Here is a 22,600-nt window from a genome sequence, read left to right on the forward strand (position 1 = left end):
GCAAAAAATAACCCGGATCAAATGGTGCTTGAACCCAAGCTTTCTGCGTGGCAGTCGCACATTCTACCCCAGAGCTATGCTGGGGCTTGAATTGCATTTGCAATTGCAAAACGACCCTATAAAGGTGTCATACCGGCCTTAGCCTATATGTAATCGAGTGTGGCGGAAGAGTAAAAAATATCAACCAGTCATCACACACTGCTGATTGCGCAACGAGTGTGCGTGGTTCAACGCTTCCCACCCACTGAAGGTGCTCAGCCATCAGTAACCATCATCGTTAACCGCAAGCAGCATCAATAGTGCACACAATACCTTACAGATGTGTAGGTGGCTGACTCTCTTATCCATATGACGAATAATGGCGCAGTGGGTGCTGTCCTATATTTCACAATTCATGTCGTAGTCAATACCATGTGGAAAGCCTAAACAATAAATGTAATTTACCTTGCCTAAACACGAAGCTACACTCAGGCAGTGTCGTTATTGTCACAGATTTTGTTTTTATTTAGTAATCAGCCATTGTCGTCTCGCACGCCTCCTGCAACTGGATCCATGCTCAATATCTAAGTGTCATATTGTGGGAAAAGCTGACGATGTGCTTCAGTAACCCACGGCGGCCCCGAAGCCGCCAGTAATGATTCGTTTTTAAGAGCATCCCGCAAGGAGACCTTTAGAAATTCAACCAAAGAATATAAAAAGTAACATTTACAACTCTGTTTGCTTAATGTATCCGTTGTTCAGATTGACATACCCATAAGAACATTTTTTCTTCCGATGTGTGCAGTTTTCTTTTTTTTAATATGGGAGTAAGAAAATAAACGAAGATTGTCAGTGTCGTCACATATTCTAATTAAAAACAACCAACAAGTGATAGCAATGTTCAGCCTTCTATGCCGGCTGGTTAAGTTGCAACGGGTTTAACCACACACCAAGAAGTTCACATATCTTGAATTTAACAAATTTTGAGCGCAAAAAATAGTTTTCTTATAACTAAAATTAGGTTTCAGACTTCATACAATTTTCTTGCCATTTTCATACCTTCGACTTATTCGGACTTTTTCCTCATTGAAGTCGAACAGGTACTCGTGCACAATTGCAAACATGGAGATTGGAAGGCACTGAATATACATGGCTATTAAAGAAGGCTAAATGTTTTCTTGTGTAAGAGAGATATATTCTGAATCAATTTACCTTGAGTTCTCATAACGACAAAACATTTTCAACATGCCAAATGAAAACCATAACATGGCATTCATTTGGTTGTGAAAGCCACACCTTCAAAAAAACTTTGAAAACGAATAGTAGCGCAGTGGGTGCTATCCTATATTTGAGGAGCCTTTGTTTCTAATTTAAAAACAAAGTTTCTCAAACAATAATCAATATCCCAATGAATGATTGACTTCCTGTATCTTCAAAAAGATCTGTGAAAGCATTAGACCAGAAAGTTAGTCAAGTTTATACGCATTCATCATTTTGAATAGCGCAAATGACCACAGATCGTGAAAAAGGCACAGGACAGTACCGGTCATTTTTTATCATGGTTATATTGTCATTTGCGCTGTTCATCAACATTTACGTATGAAAGTTCACAGCACGCTTAGACTTGACAATTTAACGACCTGACTACCAGGCACCTAAAAATCTCAGGGTGTATTGCAAAGAACGAGATGTTGCATAAAAATGACTGAAGTACTTGACACATGAAACACCTACATGCAACTGTTCAACGAGTCTCCGCGTTACCTTGTGCAGTTTTTTCGCTGTACCTCACTTCGAGCAGGGTATCATCACTATACACATTATTTTCATACCTCAGGTTTCAGAACAGCCTTTAGAAAGCTCTGTAATAGTGTGTCTTTTGAATCTCCGCAAAGTGTTCTAGGATGATCAGGACTTTGATAGTTTCTTCCCTTTGCGCTAGCCCTCAATTTCTGGACAAAAAGAAAAAGTGGACTACATGAATGGTCACAGTGTGGTGGGTCGTACAATTTCCTTCAGTAGGATAAACTGTTAGGCTCGTCGGTCCTGAGCTCTAACAAAAGCGATATATGTGCAAATGATGTGTCACAGCACCCGCAGGACAGAGCGTAGAAAATTAAGTGGGCGGTTTTTATAGCAGTTTTCGGCAGCACCTATTCTCGTCCACCTCATTTTGTGTCCATTTTTGTTCGCGCTAATTTCGATTTCCTAAACAAAACAAAATTTTTCTCCAGCTCGCATTGGCAGCAACAAAATAAGTGCAATAAAACTACTAAAGAATGCGTACTCACACTCGTCGCCATTCAGCTCGACCTCATTGTTCTCACCCTTCGCATAGAGGGCACTCACGAATCAAAGTGAATGGTAGAGCGTGAGGGGCATGGCTTGCAGCTTCTTTTACTTACGCAACTGCACGCCAGTAACTAAACATCAGGTAGTTATATTACAAAAACACGTTAACATCCTTTAAATACCATGGCGGCGTCCCGTGGACGCATTCTGTCAGAAAATTGTCCAGCACATGTTCACAGTCACTCCAAGAGGGAGAGGGGCAGCGACGACTGCGCCACCTAAGTGCAAGTGGGTGGGTTGAAGTCTCCGAATACGTTCAGCTCGTACATGCATGCGAGCGTGATGAAGATGACGTACATGACGACGCAAGCAAATCCCACTTTGTAGTTGAGCGTCCAGCGCGTGAGCACAAAAATAACGAACAGAAGAACCACAGTAGACAGCAGCGTGACGCTGGTATACGTCATTGCGGCGCTGTTGATGAACACCTCGTGCGAGGTCGACGCGAACAGGGCCTTGAACAACCACGGAACGCCCAAGCAGAAGAGCACGTCAAAGATGTTGCTTCCCAAGAGGTTGCAGATGGCCATGTTGCCCAGCCCTGGATGGAAAATGAAAATCAAAAACGCATCAAACATCTGATGAGCTGTCTCATAAGAGTGTAGTTTGTTTCTTGTGTTCTAAATTCGGGTGTGATCATCTCTTGATGCTATCTGAATCGATGTAGGTGCGTGTGCCTACGCATGAAAACCGCCATACATGCCCTACAGTGGGGAAAAAAGGTATGAATGGAATATAACAAAAAGTACAGTGTGTATCACTGTCGTAGTGACAGATATGTTCTCCACGTGGCCGATGGTCAGCCATGATTGAGTTCATTAAGAAAATAGCACACCTTGAGTATGATATCTATTGTTTCATCTGTAATCATCATGTGAACTGAAAGCACACCGGTTGCCCATAAAGGCACCAACTGTATCTTACGAATGAGAAGAATAGGTATAGACAACCCAAAATGACGCTCGAAACAGATGTATACACTGTATACCTGTACATCTGTTGTGGTTTCCCACTTTCCCCCGACTTCATTCATTGGGAATCACATTTCAATCCTGGTGCGGCTTTTTACAGGAATCTACTTATAAAGATGGCGTGTTATTTGGTTCAATGTAGGTGTAGATTGTATATGACGATGATGTCTGCCGTCTCTTCCTTTTGAAGCGAAAGATCAATGGGCTAAACCCAACTGGGTGGCGTCTTGTTCGCACAATGTTGGAGAGGACTGGGAAGCAAAATGCATCATGTGAGAAATCGATTGTCCAATGCAGGCTCCGAAGAGAATGGCAAACTCGACAATAATGTGACCAGGCCAGAATTCCTACGAAAAAGAAGCAGGGGGAATGTCCGGCACAGGTGTCCTACCTCAGCGGCTGTGTCTACGCGTGAACCACCTCGAATGCGTTCTCCTGACCCTCCTGCTACAACGTAGCCATCGCCTGCCTGGCTTTCCATGCCTTGGTATCCGCCTGGTAAGCACCACGCTTCGGAGAAAAAACAAATGGAGCGAAGACAACGAGGTCGCTTCGAGTTCAGCGGGGTGCCTCACGTGCTGTTCTAGCACTGATTGGAGTGTGCCGTAGCAGGACTATGGGACTCCTTGGCGTCCTTCAATCGGCCACACCAACGGAGAAGGAAAACCTCGAAGAACCGGGAAAATGAACCTGCGACTTCAGTCAGTCGAGACTCAAAAGATGGCCCTGTAGCATATCTGTGCACCTTGTAAACACTCGGTACATATTGTAAATACAGTTGTTATGGAAGAGCAGTCGTCATGCATACTGGGCTGTGAGGACTCAATTCTTCGTGGTAGCTTTGGCACCCACGTACCCGATCCGAAGTCGCAACAAAAGCAAATGTTCGTTTCGCATTGGGGGATACTGCTGCGCACAACGCTCCTTTATAAGTGTTAGCCTCATCATTTACAATTATTCCTATTATCAATATTATTCAGGATTATTATTGTCATCCCTTTGAGTCGGCGACGTGATAGGTATGATTCTCTTTCGGCTCTCTTACAGTCGGTGTTTCTCCATACTAATATTACAGAATCTAAGTAGTTGTGGTTGTGTATTATATTCTTTGCTGGTTTGTGCAGTGTTATTTAAGCCAGTAAACTTCATTAGGAAGCTACGCATTTTATTATTACCAGCAAAAAATCGCTTGTACCTTCGTAGTATCCAACTACATGTGAAAATGTTATCACATTAGTCATTTGAATATTCATTGTTAATAGGAGACGTCTGCATTTTCGATGCACGAGAAAAGGCTGTAGGCCCGTGTGCTCAAATTTGGGTGCACGTTAAAGAACGTACTCCAAGTGGTAGTAATTTCTGGAGCCCTCCACTCAGGCGTTTCTAATAACCATACGGTGGTTTGGGGACGTTAAATGCCACATATGAATCAATGTTATTATGAGACGGTCACTGTTACACGGCAAACCAAAAATCTTACCTGAAAAAAAAACACGCATTGTACGGAATACCATCAGCGATATTACAATGTAATTTCAAGGATGGGTACTGGTCTTTTTAGTTGTAGTGCATAGTGCATAAAGCTAAGCACACGTGACGAAAGGCAAGAGCGGATACTATCGATGCATTTTAGGACCACAACTTTTGTTTCCTTTAATGACCATGCTCGGCCTCTTTGCTTATTAGCTGCAGTACAGAAAGGCTGATTTCATATCTGGTTTGTTTTAAACGCAAAAAAAAAGATTTTTTTCTAAATGTTTTTCATTAACTTGTGGCCTCTAACTGAAGTTCCGTCAAAGCTATTCACCCAAAAAAAAAAAAACAAGGTTCATGGAAACACCCCAATACACAAGGTTGTTCATCAGCCGAATTTCACCGCAGCAGCGCTGCAACTTAATGGTATTTCTCCGTGTGTGAAGAACATCATTGAGAATAGTTTCAATCGATATTGTGTGAGTGTTTCTACCATGGCCTTTGTGGCGTGACCGGGAGCTACGCGAGCCTACTCAGGAGGCAGCTCTTCAAAAGCTTCTGTTTTACCCAGTGAGCCTACTGAAACGCATCAGGAGCAAATTTTGGCCGGAAGCTCAGGAATTTCGTACACCTTTCTTTTATTCGATGCCGCACTAAGCGAATACCATCTTTTTGTTTCTCGAGTTTTCTTCTGTGTATATGTTTTCTCGCCGAATGTTGTTTTCTCAGATAAGCATATTTTGTCAATATTTTTCATAAGCGTCTGGTCGTCAGCACTTTCCGAAATATCATCATGGGTACAACGAAGGTTGGTTTTAATGTGACAGATCAAAAAACAAACGAGGACTCTCTAAAGCTTTTTCTAAGTTTCGCCCCTGAAGACGCTACTCAATACGTTCAGAGCGCAAAGGCACAAGCCTTGCATCTGTCATGATGCTGGTTGTTCTTGCTATCCACGTGTTTCACTTGATTCGGTTGAAGGCAAACGCGATGCATTGTTGCGTGGCTAGCTGAGGGGCAGGCTTCGTTTAACACATAATAGGTGGCGGAGGTAGGGGAACCCCTTGATAATTATTCGCACTCAATTGGCTTTTAACATCCTTGGGCCGCTGTAAAGGAAAACTTTCGAAGTAACCACATGTTTTTTTTACATTGTCACCCCTGAATTGGCTATGATTGGCATAAATAATTTAGGCTTGGACGGTTGTTCTTGCTTTTGTTTGTCCTGATATTTATGACTGGACGTTGCGACCATGTGTCAACCCCTCGTCTAATTAATCATTCCTTTCCAGCTAGTTCATTTCAGGGTTTGAACTGGTGCGTTATGCAAAAAAAAAACTGAAGCTATGAATATGAGACGTTTAACGTTTACGCGAGCACAGTAGTGGTGTTTTTTTTTTTTACAATCGAGTAACAGGAGGGAATCGGAGATGGAAGTGATGGCACCCACACGTCAACTCTCTGCCGTCTGCCTTAACGTGCACTTACCACTTCGGGCCACGATGACACTGGAGAAAACCTCCGGGATGCTGGTTCCGGCAGCGAGGAGCGTAATTCCGGCCACCGAGTCCGGGATGCCGAGGGTGAAGCCGATGATAGTGACCATCCAGACGGTCACGTACGACACGGCGCCGATCCAAACCACGGACAGGGTGAAGGTGAGCGGGAACCACTTGCGCACCGACGGTCGCCTGCAGTCCGGCACCGTGAAGTGCAGCAGGAGCCGGGCGGGCCAGAACAGCACCCACAGAACTTGGGTGACCGAACCCTCATCGGGCATGGACCACAAACTTTCGTGCTCCTCTTGCTCGACAATCTTGCACACTGATGGTAGGAGACAAACGTTTTGCTATATAGTTTCAACATGTCAGCTTACATTTCATCCAAACGTCCACGGAAGTAAGCACTAATGTCAAGAGAAGATGGGAACTATCATTCAAGGGTTCTCTACATTAGCGCGAATTCTAGGTTTCTGGGCTTTTTCACAAGAACAATGCAAAGCCTGGAACTTCTCTTTGACACACATCGCTTTCTTTCCTATGTTTGTGTGTGTCTGCGTGCCTCAGTGTTTTGTTTCATTACCATAAATTGTATCCCCTTCGAGAGTATTTGCCCCGAACACCTAGTATACTTACAAGACCTGCCCTTTGCAGACATTTTTATGTCCGCGTTGACTTTCCGCGCCCTTTGAACAGGGAAGCTGTTTGGGCCAACCGTCAGTTCGTGAAAAGCAAGGCCAAGCAGTATCCCATAGTATCTTAGAGATACCTTCGAGTACCTGTATTTCTATATGAAGGTACATTTCCAAATGTACTTCTATAACATTAGTGAAATAATTTTACGGTGTATCGATTATATCGCGATGCAGTGGAGGAGGTGGGTATCATGTTACTTTATTCCGGAAGTGAACCGACGTGTTTCCAACAGGTAACGAATATATTTTTGTCCTGTTTTAACCAAATGCGCTTCAGCGGTCAGTGACACAGTGCATGATGGCGGCGAAAGGTTCTACACAAGCACAAAAAGCACCATGTGGTGAAAGCGCGTGACGCCGCTGACGGCAGATTCACTCCGCGATTCTGCCGTCAGCGTCACTTTCATCATTTGCATACAAAAGTAACTGTCTCCAAAGGCAGGTATCGCAGCCCTGATATTTTTCGGGCGGAAGGACAATTTTACGGGTTCACGAGTCTTCCTTGAGGCTGAACTGACGTTGTCGACATGACAGTCTACAAGAGAGGCTGCTGTTGCTTAAGTACAATTAACCATGTGTGTAACAGAACTCGAGTTGAGAATAAATGTACACTTTTTCGCAATGCACTGTCGTTCGCTAGGGATGTCGGCGATATTTCTTTTGGAAGTTTTCGTGCATTGAAGCATTATTTATAATACTATTTGGCACGTAATAAGTGTCTTAGCGGAGCATACACGCCTAAATAAACAAAGTATTTCAATAGTTGTTTTGTAACTGTACCTTGTAACTCTACTCAATACTTTTTTGTGTGTATTTCCGTACTGGCCTCGGAAATATCTCTTTACGACATGATCCAGTGTATCTCAGTATCTGAATTACATGCTTACAGCCTTTGTCCTTCGATATCTGCGTTCCGGAATACTTTTCTGAGTATCTCTGCCCAGCCTCGGAGCAGGGCTAGCATACAACTATCATCACGATAAACCGGCTCGTGCTCTTTGTCCTCTTGTTCTTTCTCATCCTCATCTTCGACTTAGCACCCAGAACACACTCGGTGATTTGTCGAGCGTGGGATACAATAACTCAGATGAGCAAGAAAACGAGTTCAGTATGGAACATGTCGGCAATGATCCATGCGCCGTCAACGGCTTAGTACGGAACAAAGTTACCATTTGTGATGACGAACATTATCTATGGCAAGTTATCTTGAACTGCAAAATTAGCGCACTTTTAACAAGAATAACAAGGCGAAACTGATTACCACTAACACACTAAGAATTGGTTAGCGTGCCATGGAACAGCTACTTTCGTAACACTAGGTGACAAGAACTCCGAGCAAGAAGACTTCCTAATATTTTACTCGCGATACTGCTCGTACTCTTACCTGCAAATAACGGGTCATTCCAGCGTGGCATGCAAAGAGATTCAATCGGCACACGCACCACTTCCGGTCAGCAGAACGCTGTCCCGTCGCAGCCGCTCTTCCCCCGCCGACATGGCCGAGTCCCTCCTTGACCTGTGCTCTGCGGGTGCCTCTTCATCCACGCCTCCGAGCAGCGGTGTGGATTCTTCGACGACTGACTTGCCATTTGCCTTCGTTGGATTCGGGCCTACGGTGCCTGGGAACCACCGATTGCGCAGTGCTTCAACCTAGGTTAAGAAAGCAGTGAATCAGTGTCCCGGTGATTGTATACTCGGAAAAAAAGGCTGATGGTCGATTTCGTAGCAACTAAAATGGCGTTCAGCGTTTGTAGCCCATTCGTATTACGGCTCGGCGAGAATCAAGGTAACGCAGTTACAAGCACTGTAACACAACCTAATAATTCCCCGCCCCACCACGAGCCCAAAAATGAAATTTCTCTTTTTTTTTCACAGTGCTATTTTGCTCACTTCTACAATCTGCTCGATATCAAAACGAGTCATACTAATATAAACTTCCCCATTCGAGCACATGTTGATCATGTATATATGACAGTAAGATCATGTCACCCGATCTTCGTTCACTACACAAACCCAAGGAAATCGTAATGCCTCATCTTCAGCCTAGATGCCAGTGACAATCGTGGTGTCAACGTGTGAACGGTCTCGCTCTTCGATTGACCGCATATTTTATGCCCATTATATACTTAAATCCACTATGTCATCTAACCAGGCTTCCATCAAAGAAAAAACTGCTTTTCGTACTCGCTTTTATTTACGTACTTTCCAATCCTTGCCTGCTGCTTGAAAGTCATTCGAGGCATCAGACAGGTTTATGTCAGGGTTTCTAGCATTAGCGGTCGTTGCGTACGATACTCTATTTACGTTGGTACCTACGAGAATAGCCTATGACGCGTGCACTGTAGCTACAAGCACTAACTCAAGCAATTACGTACCCTTTTTTTTTAACTACCTATCATTGAAGATTTCACGTTGCAGAGACCATTGTAAAGAATAATTCTCTTCCGCTACACCTCTTCACATTTATTATCACGCGTTTTTTCTTTCCCACCTGCTCTTCCAGCCTTTTCTATTTCCTTCTTCATTCTCGTCTCTGTTGATGAAAAGTTTCTCTTCCGGTTAACCTATCAGCCTTTTCCTCTCTCTCTCTCTCTCTCTCTCTCTCTCTCTCTCTCTCTCTCTCTCTCTCTCTCTCTCTCTCTCTCTCTCTCTCTCTCTCTCTCTCTCTCTCTCTCTCTCTCTCTCTTTCTCTCTCTCTCTCTCTATCTATCTATCTATCTATGTATCTATCTCCAACATAATATTTTACTTATTTGAAGAAAACGTTATTTACCCGATACCTTGTCATGATTGGTCCTACTGGTTACGTAAATCAGCCAGTAAGTTTAAAATTGTGAGTTATGTATAAGAAGAGAGCATAATTTGACATACAGCTGTTGTTAGGGCATGCACCATGCAATCTTGACGTCCTTGCATGCTGTAAGTCAGAGACAGGGCACTTAGCATTCGCCTCGTGCATATACACCAAAAGTAGAAGGTAATGACGAAAAATAAGGATACGTGCAGGCACAACGAGCTGCCCCAGGTGTGTATGCATACATTCAAATACGTAATATTTGTAGTGCTTACAAAGAAGGAGAATCGGTACTATAGTTTAAAGGTCTTCTCAAGCTCGCCGGCTTTCAAGATTAGGATTTCAGGAGGGACTCATGTGACATTATCTCTGAATAGCGGTCACGCACGCCTCAAATTGCGTAGTTTACTGGGCGTTTGAATGTTATACAATGGCCGTGGGAGTCTTATTTCCGGTCTTGTACAACATAGAAGTATCTTCGTAACTTACCTGCCTTGGGGCGCCATACTCAAATTTAATCAGATTGTTCCAGCTCTTTAGTGTATCTGTGTCAGAGGGGTTAACAATGTATACGTTCATTAGATGTCTTTTTCGCCTGAATTCTATTCATTTACGGCCGGTTTCACGGTCTTCTCTTTCACACCCCGTTTTCCCTGCCCTAGGGCAGAATAGTCAATCGGTAATTCTTTCTGGTTGACTTCCCTGTCTTTCCTCTACCCCCCCCCCCCCGCCTCTCTCTCTCTCCACAGCCACCCTAACAGGTGCCTGAAGGAAATGATTCCAAGAAAACGCGAACAGTAGGCAGAGTTATTGGAAACGACGCCATTGCATAGCTCCTATAAACTGGCAAGCAAAATTTGTAAGTGACGCAATGCACTGCAAATTTTACGGGAATAGTTTAGTGTGAGTCTTTGTACAAAACACGGGATTAGCACAGTAAGGGTTAGTCAAGTAAAGGTTAGCACAGTGTCTCGCAGTGAAGCAGACCACGGACAGACGGCCAGAGAAGTACAGCTGGGAGGAAAAGACCGTCGTGTATGTGGGACAGGTATAGTCAGAGCCGCCATCTGCTGCCATGCGAGGTGCTTGCCGTCCTTCGAGACGTGCCTTAGTGTGCCAATCGTAGCAGTGGTAATGGTAGGTGTCGTTGACGCAGCTTTGGTCGGGGCACGGGGTCATACCGGGCCCGACAAGGTCTCCGGCGCATCGGTACACCGCGGCACGAAGCCACAACTCGCGTACCTGAAGCAGCGCGAGGTACTCGATCTGCGTGTTGAAGTAGAGCACCACGATGTAGGCACCGAACATGAGGATCAGTATCAAGGCCTCGTACCTGCAAGGCAGACGTGGAAAATGGCAGAGGGAGGAAAGAACGTGTAAGCACTTACAAGTGTGATGGTAATGTCGTCACCTCGCACCCCCACCACGTGTTACGCAACGATTAACACAGGTCTTCATTAGACCCTGAGGATGCGGTGGGGTGACCGCACCCGCAGGTCACACTTAAGACGAGTTCCCGCAAGCAATTATGAAGAACAGTGCCAGGTGACAAAGAGAACGTATGGGAAACGAAGATAATAAGAATAAATAACCGCATTGATGTTCTTTGTCACTTTTCATTGAAAATCCCTAACTAGCCCAACAAAATGTTTTAATAAGTGGCATGCGCAAGCAGTTTAATGTAATCCTTTTGGAAGGCTGACGCAAATGACGTTCTCCACTTTCAACAACGCTCCCAGATACCTCCTGCGGCGTTGCTGTTTTAAGCAACTATGGCTGCGAAATCGAAGGGAAGTAGGCTGAAATGCAGCTTATATTCGACATCCCAGATCATCTGGGATAACGGTTAGCAGGAGGTGCACCATGCATTTATAATTTGTGTACACGTAGATCCAGTGCTTCAAGTAATCGAGCTCAAGGGCTGCACCAGTGCTATCTCTCACAAGTGAATTCCAACAAATCGATATTTCAAAAACATAAACAGTCTATGCCCCGTGGTTTTGAGAGTTTTTGCACTGCAGGGGACAGGATATTAATGCTCGTCCTTTGTATCCTACATTTTGCAGCTAAAGCCTTTGTCTAATCCTTTACTGATGGCAGCGTGAAGACTGCAGCACGCCGTTTTACACCTTCATTTTGTCTCAGCGCTACTGATAATATCTAACATGCAATTGTCAGAAACGCGGGGAGATTACGTAATCAGCATCCCTGATGAAGAAGTGTGACATTAAACTTGGCCTGTTGACAGCTGCCAAACAGTACGCCAATCTAACTGATCGTAGGCTTTCTAATCCGTGCTAAGTCTATCAAAAATCTTGACAATGAATCGTGTATTCCGTTTTGTACCAGTCTCATCTGTTTATATTTTCGTTTTAAAGTATGCACTTGCCATTCGACGACGTTGTTGCTGATGACCCCGATGAGGGCCAACACTGTGAGGGCGTACATGAGGCAGTCTCGAGTGATCGGGAACCAGTCTATGGGAACATCCTGCGGTTAAGTGATAAAAACTGAATGGTTATTCGCATCACACTACCATCATGACTTTCATAGGAACTGACTTCATCAAGCGCTTGTCCAGTAGAGCTATTTTTAAGCATGTAGCATTCATCGCTGCTTCTGGAACTGGGGAATGCACCGATATTGTTTCTCGAGTATAAGAATGCAAAGAACCAAGTTTTTTATCTGTTTATTTCAATGCATAAAACAGGAGAATTCGGATTACAACGACACGCAACGGATATTTTTGGCTAGCGAATGACGCTTCATCGCGTAATATGGTCGACATTGGCCGGGTGTTTTGACTGGTTGACACGATAAGTTGCATGTATGTAATATTCACTTGGTTCTTACTATAGAAAGCACTATTTGCACCTTAAAAGTTATGAATGTACTTTTAAAACTTCTTCAGATCAAAAATTATTTCTGTTTCTAAATATCAAATTTGAAAACAATTGCGAACAATTGAAAATATTTGAAAACGATTGCTAGGTGCACCGTGCAATGATTTCAAGGACGCGAGATTTCCGGTGAAGGCGCGTTGAGATTGTAACCGGGCTTTTGACGTCAGTTGCGGAGGTAAATACGAAAGAAAACGCTTTTTTTTTAAAGACGATAGTCTTTCTTGGGGACCTTCGACGCAAAAATTTTGATTTGCCTGTCTCTCTGTACATTTTTCTGTTTGTCCAATCTTAACGGCACCGGGTAATACAAACAGCCACCCCATCCGCAGCGCCTACCAATGTTGCTCAAGATTCAGCATTCATCATACTTTTGCAATTGTCAATTAAAAAGCAAATATTGCGCATTTCTGGGGCACCATAACACGTATATACTCTGCATGTGTGTCTTTTACTATAAAAGGCATACATAAGTAATTTTAAGGACCGTAGCGCATATCACGCTGCGCTTACCATGCAACGCTTGCACGAAAAGGCGAGTGTTTCCAACGCTTTGCTAAGACGAGACGGTGGTGGCACCTACCCGTCGCCTTGCTTTCTACACCTTACCTCTGAGACGAGCGCGCACACTTGTCTCAGAGCCACGCGATTCGTTATCAAGGAAAACTGCCAGTTGGCGCTCATGTCTCACGTGTGACGTGACGTGATGCTCTCGTTCGCCTCCGTTGCACGCTCGAGGCACTCTAACGCAGCGCCTCCAGAATACCATTCACCGATTTTCTTGCGCAGAACATCAAATGAATGTCTTGTTCACTCTCTCCACGCGCAAGACTATCGTCTTTCGACGACATTTGCAGATTAACACGCAGATACGAGGCCATTTTTTTTTTTAGTTCTCTGCTGGCGTTTTGAGGTTAGCAAACCAAGAACTTCTGTTCCCGTGTGCCAATTCTGATAACTCATGCTGTGTTAATCTCAGTATTCAATACAACACACATTCCAACGCTTCACAATTCAGATGAAAAAAAAAAAACGCTGCACACCCCATTTTAAGCTAGTCATGCACAGCTCCTTGCTCCCGCTCTAAGGGGCTCACAAATGTGAATGTTCCAAGCTCAAATACGCGCAAATATCGTGAATTACAAAATTCAGTTTTACAAGTTGAAAATATATTTTATAAAGTGAGAATTCGAGGATTAATATTGAGAAAGCTAGACAGTGAGGGGCGTGTTTTCGCCGCAGAGAGAGAGAATGAAATGAGGGAAAGGCAGGAAGGTTAACCAGAAATTGGAACATCCTGTTTACTATTCTGCACTAAGGGAAGGAAGAATGGGGAATAAAAATGGGAAAGAAAGCGAAGAGCGAAATAGACGCGCGAAAGAGAAAAGAAGAAAAAGTGAGCTGGGGTACTATAGCCTATTCAATACGCCACTACCACGCGAAGAAGTTCAATAAGGTATTCACTGATTTTTTGAGCAGAGACAGATTCTGTCGCCGAAGCTGTTGCGATACTCGTTTTCATTTAAATAGTCCACGTTTTCACCGTGACGACGTAAGTTTACGAGTACCGCAATCAATAATATTACAAAACCCAAAAGCAAGAGTCATCCCTCATCAGCTACTGCCCAGCCAAGTGAAATTTTGCTGGACAACCAGCGATGTATGGCAATCAGAGATGTTTCACTTAAATATTGTTTGTTCTCTGTTTCTTCCTCCCTGATTGAAACCTTGAGTGTGAGAACTTGAAAACTGTTTTTTTTATGTTCTCATTAGCCATTCCTCTTTTAGGGTAATAGCGAAGACAAAATAATTTGTCGGGTGCCATAGTCCCCAGGCTGCACAGTGGGATTAGTAACTATTAATCTCTTAATCCCCACGCTGCATAGTGGGAATAATACTAATAATGACGATTTATATTGACGGTTGCATTATTCGTTATTATAAAAAGAAGGTGGGGCCTCTATAAGTGATGGGTGCGAAAGAAGAGGAACCTCTCGTAATGAAAAATTAATCTTTAACATGTATAATTCTTTGTTCACATCAGATACTTTCGAAACTAACTTCAGACACTTTTCGCACCTATACAGTTGCCTCGTAGCCAAGCGAATGTTCTGCTTGTCCTGCTCCTTCTATAGATCGCAAACACTTCCCTTTCAATGCACTGACTGTGTAAGTGGCGGGCTGCACCGTTTTTATCCCTGAAGAGAATCCATGTTATACTGTAGCATAGAACGTGTACAAAGGGGGTTTCGTAATATCGCACACATCAATTTCAACGAATGAACAACAAATATTAGTCTCCTCTTCAGAATATACGCAACAGCATCTTCAGGAAAAGCTGTCATTGATTAATACGCCACCCACCCTCACCTCATATATATATATATATATATATATATATATATATATATATATATATATATATATATATATATATATATATATATATATATGGTGGGGTGATATTCAATGGATCCGGTGGAAAATGCAGTATAAAAAGAGGTCGACAAACGTGTGAAAAAACACTAGTTTTACTAACGTTTCGGCAGGTGGGCCTGCCTTCGTCGGAGTGAATGGAGTGAATTCACTTCGGAGTGAATTCACTCCGACGAAGGCAGGCCCACCTGCCGAAACGTTAGTAAAACTAGTGTTTTTTCGCACGTTTGTCAACCTCTTTTTATACTATATATATATATATATATATATATATATATATATATATATATATATATATATATATATATATATATATATATATATATATATATAGCTGTTAGAATTAGTGAAGCTGCCGGTGTAAACATGTATGCGGTCAAAGTATGTTTCGTCCGACAGGCGCAAAGTCAACTGTTTCAGGGCTAGCGGTGACATGTGGGCCTTCTTAACGATTCCAGGAACCAATTAGCGCACGCCAGGATCACGGAAGCTCCAGAACGCAGATGCCAGACGCATCACAGGGTTGAAGCCAGTTGGTAATGTGCCATGGTGAAGTATACCAAGTTTCTGTAATCATTCTCACGTCAAAAGGAAAAAAACGCATATCTACAAAGATAGGTCATCTTCCTTGTGTCGTGCTGAACGGATGTTTAGATGAAATCAGTACAGATTATCACTGCACCGATCTCCTGCAAGGCCATCGACGTCACCAGGTGATACCATCATGGCGAAAACGAAGCTGCTCCTCAATAACAGATAACGTTTATAAGCATTTTTTTTTGCAATATCGCTTGCATCGCAAATATGCGATACACGTGAGCCTTCATGGTTGCGTGCAAGAATATGCCCATGATTCATCTACATGAACCTCCAGTTCGCGACTTTCTTTTCAGCTATCGCCTCACCAAGCAGCTGCTTCAGGACTGGGCGTAAGTTTTAATTGATGAACAAATCTTTGTTTGAACTGTGACCAAGGTCATGTGTCAAGATGCGCGTCTTTGCTTCCTGAAGCACCAGACCACGTTTTGAACTGCTTCAGAATGGCACAGCTATGTTCTGTATTGAACTGAAATTCTTTGCTGGTACACGGTGACATGTTTTCTTTAATATCATCTTTGGATACAGGCACATTCAGTAGTCCGCCGATACGGTGGATGGTATTTCCAAGATCCGCATCGGCAATCTTGAGTATTCCCTTAATCTTGACGTTACATTTGCAGGATTATTGCTCAGATGCAGTTATCCTCTGCTCTTGTTGAGACATTTGTTCTTTGCAAGCTTCGCACTCTGTTCTCAGCTGCTCATAAGTTCTTCTGCGTGAGGTGTTATCTTCCGCGAGTTCGGAACATATATTTCCTCTAAAAAAAGGCAAAATTTCAGAGCCATACTGAAGTCGTCACAGTTCGTGTCGGTGATCCGCAAAAAACAGACACTGCATCCCACACGTATACAAAGCTCTGCATACTGCGTTCAGTAATTACTGCGCAAGGCTGCCGAAGCAGGCTTAGTGTATGCATTCGGTGGGCCTGCTCCTTACAGTGCGATTGAAGACTACTCAAAATGGCAAGAGTACAGTGTACCACAGCTTACGTTTTTCCACACGGCAAGACCGGCCACACCGGTGACTCCAAGGATGTTGAATACAGCTGATCCAACAATGGTGCCCAGACCAATGTCGCCTTCCGTTATAAAAGAACCTGAATGAAAAAAGAGGTAGATGGTTTCGAAAAAAAAAAGATGTGAACTGAACTGTCATCGCAGAAGCTCGCATTGCGTGCCCAGAACAAGGTTTGAATATAGAAGATAATAAAGTGAGCAAGAAGTTCTTGCCTGAGCCACTGAAACTATGTCATGTCCTAGTACGAATAGGGGATGGAGACACTGTCTAATTTCTATAACACTTTAGTGGATCGTGAGGTCCTCTGTGTAAAGCTAGTGTCAAACACTGAAGAGCTGCCTTAAAGCCCATGGGTTCCGTTCCTTAGGTGTTTGATCACAAATCGTGAGAAGTGCGCAACTCAAAGCAGCAAGCCTTGACGACAGGTCCTTGTCAGAACAATCAGTGCTATAGAATGCCGACCCGAACTGCCGTCGTATGAGAAAACTAAAAAGGCCTCATTCAACCCTTCGCGTAGAAGTGACTTAATAAACAGACTATATTACTACCACTTCTTATCTTAGCTTTTAATGTGTTTGTTCTTGCCCATTTGCTTGTCTCCCTACTCTTTCCTTCTTTCGTAAACCGTTCTCTCTCCCCTAGTTTGTTGCAGCAAACTCAATGTTGTAACCCTGGCTGACCTCACTGTCTTTTCCTCATTTTCCTCTTCCCCTCTCTCTCGTTCTCCATCTCTCTTCCTTTCTCTCTCTCTCTCTCTATCTATCTATTTATCTATCTATAGCTATCTATATCTATCTATATCTATTCATCTATATCTATCTATCTCTCTAGCTATCTCTCTAGCTATCTATCTCTCTAGCTATCTATGTGTTTAGGAATGCAAACATAAATTCGTCCAATTCAACAACTCATTCACATTTCCATTGCTCTATTCATTTCCTGATTGCCCAAATAACGCCAAAGAATAGCCAAATAATTGAGACCTAAGCGTGTACGGCTTGTGATCTGGCTATAATAAATCCAAAAACTAAAAATGGCTGTAAAGTACATACCACCTTACCTATAATTGAGGAGAAGAGTTCCGGCGCCGAAGTACCGACAGCCATAAATGTTGCCCCAGCAACGTCGCTTGGAACGTTAAGAGCTGCAAAGAAAAAGAGTTATATCATGGAATTTCAATAATGGTGCCTCAGTTCAGTACTTCTGTCTCTTTATTGTCCTACAATGAATAAATTACCCTAAACTCAGATTAAGAAACCTTGACGTGTGCTGTGCTGTATTTTACACCACTCTTTCTAGAAGGGAAAACAAAAAAGGTGTATTGATGCGATCGTTTCAGCGGCTGTTGTCAAGCAAGGCATGAAAACGATACCCGACAAAAATATATTTAAAGCCAATTGATAAACTCAAATGGAAGCAGGGGAGAAGGAGGAATGAGACGTGGGAAGGTCAACCAGACGCGCGTTCGGTTTGCTATCCCACGCTCGGGAAAAGGGAATGAGGGATTAAAACATAAGAAAATGGCAAGAGGGAGCATGAACAGCCCTGCAGCGTTTCATAATAGTGGACTGAAATTTTCAGGCACCACAAAGTTTCCATAACTGCTACTCGCACTTCACGTGTTCGGCGAGCTGAAATCACCATACGCTCAGTCCGAACAACAGCTACTGGCATAGGTCGGCACTTTGATAGACTATTCACCTTTACTAACTCACATTTTTTTAGTCTTCGCACTCACGTTCAAACTCACGTCTACTCATACTCACAGGCACTCACTCACGCTCATACTCACGACTATTCACAAGTAACGAGTACTCACTCACGTTTATACTCACGCCTGCTCACACTCATAGGTCCTCACTCACGTTCATAATAGCGTATACTCACACTCTTAGGCACTAACTCATGCCCATACTCACGACTTCTAACACTCATAGTTACTCACGTTCACACTCACGCCTACTCAGGATTGTAGGCACTCACTCACGTTCACAATCACGCCTGCTCACACATGAGTAATCACTCACGGTCACACTCACAACTACTCACACCCATAAGCACTCACTCACCTCATATTCACGCTTACTTACAAAGCAGTCCCCCACTCACGTTCATACTCATGACTATTCACACTCATAGGCCCTCACTCACATTCATACTCACGACAACTCAGCCTCACTGGTCCTCACTTACGTTCATACTCACCACTACTCACACTCATGAGTACTCACTCATGTTCATACTCGCGTCTTTTCACACTCATAAGCACTCACTCATGTTTATACTAACGCCGACTCACACTCCCAGACACTCACTCACGTTCATACTCCCGACTATTTGCACATTAGTACTCACTCACGTTCATACGATTACTCACACTCATGAGCACTCACTCACATTCATACCCCCGCCTACTCACAGTCTGTGGCACTCACTCACGTTCATACTCACATCTTCTCACACCCATAAGCACTCACTCATGCTTATACTAACGTTGACTCACACTCACAGGCCCTCACTGACGTTCATACTCCCAAACACACGTTCATGAGTACTCACTCACGTTCATACTCACGACTACTCGCACTCATGAGCACTCACTCATGTTCATACCCACGCCCACTCACAGTCTGTGGCACTCACGTTCATACTCACGCCTACTCACACACACACTGGTGTTCACTCACGTTCATGCTCACTACTACTCACACTCATGGGTACTCACTCTCGTTCATACTCACGACTACTCGCACTCATGAGCACTCACTCATGTTCATACCCACGCCCACTCACAGTCTGTGGCACTCACGTTCATACTCACGCCTACTCACACACACTGGTGTTCACTCACGTTCATGCTCACTACTACTCACACTCACGGTTACTCACTCTCGTTCATACTCACGACTACTCGCACTCATGAGCACTCACTCACATTCATACCCCCACCTACTCACAGTCTGTGGCACTCACTTACGTTCATACTCACATCTTCTCACACCCATGAGCACTCACTCATGCTTATACTAACGTTGACTCACACTCACAGGCCCTCACTGACGTTCATACTCCCAACCACACGTTCATGAGTACTCACTCACGTTCATACTCACGACTACTCGCACTCATGAGCACTCACTCATGTTCATACCCACGCCCACTCACAGTCTGTGGCACTCACGTTCATACTCACGCCTACTCACACACACTGGTGTTCACTCACGTTCATGCTCACTACTACTCACACTCACGGGTACTCACTCTCGTTCCTATTCACGACTCCTCGCACTCATGAGCACTCACTCATGTTCATACCCCCGCCTACTCACAGTCTGTGGCACTCACTCACGTTCAATCTCACATCTTCTCACACCCATGGCACTCACTTATGCTTATACTAACGTTGACTCACACTCACAGGCCCTCACTGACGTTCATACTCCCAACCACACGTTCATGAGTACTCACTCACGTTCATACTCACGACTACTCGCACTCATGAGCACTCACTCATGTTCATACCCACGCCCACTCACAGTCTGTGGCACTCGCGTTCATACTCACGCCTACTCACACACACTGGTCCTCACTCACGTTCATGCTCACCACTACTCACACTCACGGGTACTCACTCTCGTTCATACTCGCAGCTTCTCACACCCATGAGCACTCACTCATGTTTATACTAAAGCCGACTCGCACTCACAGGCCCTCACTCAAGTTCATAGTCCCGACTACTCGCATGTTAGTACTCACTCACGTTCATACTCACGACTACTCACACTCATGAGCACTCACTCACATTCATACCCCCACCTACTCACAGTCTGTGGCACTCACTTACGTTCATACTCACATCTTCTCACACCCATGAGCACTCACTCATGCTTACACTAACGCTGACTCACACTCACAAGCCCTCACTCACGTTCATACTCACGACTACTCGCACTCATGAGCACTCATGTTCATACCCACGCCTACTCACAGTCTGTGGCACTCACTCACGTTCACACTCATGAGTACTCACTAACGTTTATACTCACGTCTTCTCACACCCATAAGCACTTACTCATGTTAATACTAACGCCGACTCACACTCACAGGCACTCACTCATGTTCATACTCACGCCAACTTACTCTGATACGCACTCACTCACTTTCATACTCACATATACTCAGTATCATCGCCATCAGCCTGACTACGCCCACTGCAGGACAAAGGCCTCTCCCTTGTTCCGCCATTCAACTTGGTTCAGTGTTTGCTGTTGCCACTGCTGCCCTCTCCTCGAATTTTTTTTCCGCAGTGACACACAAAACGAACAATATTTAAGTGCCCCCCACCCTCAAAAAAAATTCTGCCTGCGCTACTGGTGTCACTGGTAAGATGACAGCTTTCCGTTTACTCAGCAGACCTGTCTATATTTTACGAAATGTTTTTTCGTTGTGTTCACCTCGTGTGCGCAAAACTGCAAAATGAGTGAGAACGTGATCGAAGACAAAGAAAGTGGCACCTCACATTCAGCGATGATCTCCAAGGAAGGAACGAAGTAGTCATCGCATATGTATCCCAGGACACCGCAGAGGTAGATGACGATTATGAAATGGATGACCACGCCCCCTTGTTGCCGCTGCTCCTGCGTGAAGAAGTCGCCGGGAAAGTCCTCGATTGAAGGCCGCACGCAATCTGGTCTACCATCACTGTCCTGCAGTAAGCGTCGGCCTGCATTGTATGTGAGCGGAAAGCACTTAGTTTGCCGCTACGATGCCCGTCGATACTCGCCACCATACCTCGCATGATCTACTTTGAAGAGACAAAGCATGCCACTTAATCGTCTAATGACTCTTACGAAAACCATAAGATGTTTTAATCAATGGACCGAAAAGCACAACGCGAAAAACAAAACAAAAAGCTTACGTGACCACACAGGAAATACCTTTTTTAAGAGGCAGCATCATATTGTTTGTTTATACACGTGGGTACAGAAGGCCCTGAACAAGCATACATATGCTGGCCGGATGACTGGAGAAGACATAGAAGGAATATAAGACAGTTAGGGAGGTTAACTAGATGCGTCCAGTTTGCTACCCTACACACATGTACAGCCGGAAACAAAGCTATGGAGTAGTGGAATGGTGTGGTGGGTCGTCTGGTGCCGAAAACCTGATTCTTTTTGCGATGACAGCCAACTGTTGGTGTCGGGGCACACCTAGTCGTGTCGGTACCTGCAACCGCCCCCTGAATTAGTTTATGGGACGCAGAGATGCAAAGCCTCTGAGATGGGTTGTCGTAGTTGCCGCGCTGCTCGTGGGTCTGCGGGAGAATCTTCTCGACTGCTCTCGTCTGTTTCTCATAACGCGACGTCAAATTTTAGAGCGTGCATGAAAGACTCTATATTTGTGAAAGCCTGACGTATAGCAGTTTTCGCAGACCTACAGGAATTCCGGGTTTACTCACATAAACTACATCCATCACCCTAGTACATTGCGGATAATCTATAGTTACGTTCCTGCCGTTTGGCGTCTCTCTGATGAATAAAATGTCTTAAGATCAGTATTCGTCATTCAGCGTTATTGTATTTTCCTACCGAAAACATTGCGACTAATATGTTTGTTGCAGGTCGTGAAACTCACCCGATGATAACGTTATCCTTCAGGACCTCCTTGTTTGTTTAGTTGCATGGCTTCAAGTTAGCTTGAAGTGAAGTTTATTTTCCTTACATACAAAGGACGAAGCCAGGGCTAAAGGCTGGGGTGCCTGACAAAGGCCTCGGCTCCATTGTACAGTCTGGCGACAGTTAACAATATAACTACATACATGACGTAATAAATAGATAAGTCAGCTACACTTGCAAGTACAACAAAATAAACTGTCCTTAAGCA

General features: G+C 44.1%; 1 protein-coding gene across 1 annotated transcript in view; it reads right to left on the reverse strand.

Annotated features, from left to right (window-relative positions):
* Positions 1–2,351: 2,351 nt before the first annotated feature.
* LOC142806576 (sodium/potassium/calcium exchanger 5-like) overlaps positions 2,352–22,600 on the reverse strand; it is a 29,892-nt gene continuing 9,643 nt past the window's right edge. Inside the window, exons 2-9 of the mRNA XM_075891276.1 lie at positions 21,237–21,440; positions 17,778–17,861; positions 16,690–16,796; positions 12,153–12,253; positions 11,006–11,096; positions 8,412–8,619; positions 6,264–6,599; positions 2,352–2,872 (exon numbers count right to left, since the gene is read on the reverse strand). Of these exons, the coding sequence (XP_075747391.1) occupies positions 2,550–2,872; positions 6,264–6,599; positions 8,412–8,619; positions 11,006–11,096; positions 12,153–12,253; positions 16,690–16,796; positions 17,778–17,861; positions 21,237–21,440 (1,454 nt within the window). The 3' untranslated portion in view covers positions 2,352–2,549. The remainder of the gene's footprint in view (positions 2,873–6,263; positions 6,600–8,411; positions 8,620–11,005; positions 11,097–12,152; positions 12,254–16,689; positions 16,797–17,777; positions 17,862–21,236; positions 21,441–22,600) is intronic.

Source organism: Rhipicephalus microplus, chromosome 1, assembly GCF_043290135.1.
Source record: "Rhipicephalus microplus isolate Deutch F79 chromosome 1, USDA_Rmic, whole genome shotgun sequence".
NCBI lineage: Eukaryota > Metazoa > Arthropoda > Arachnida > Ixodida > Ixodidae > Rhipicephalus > Rhipicephalus microplus.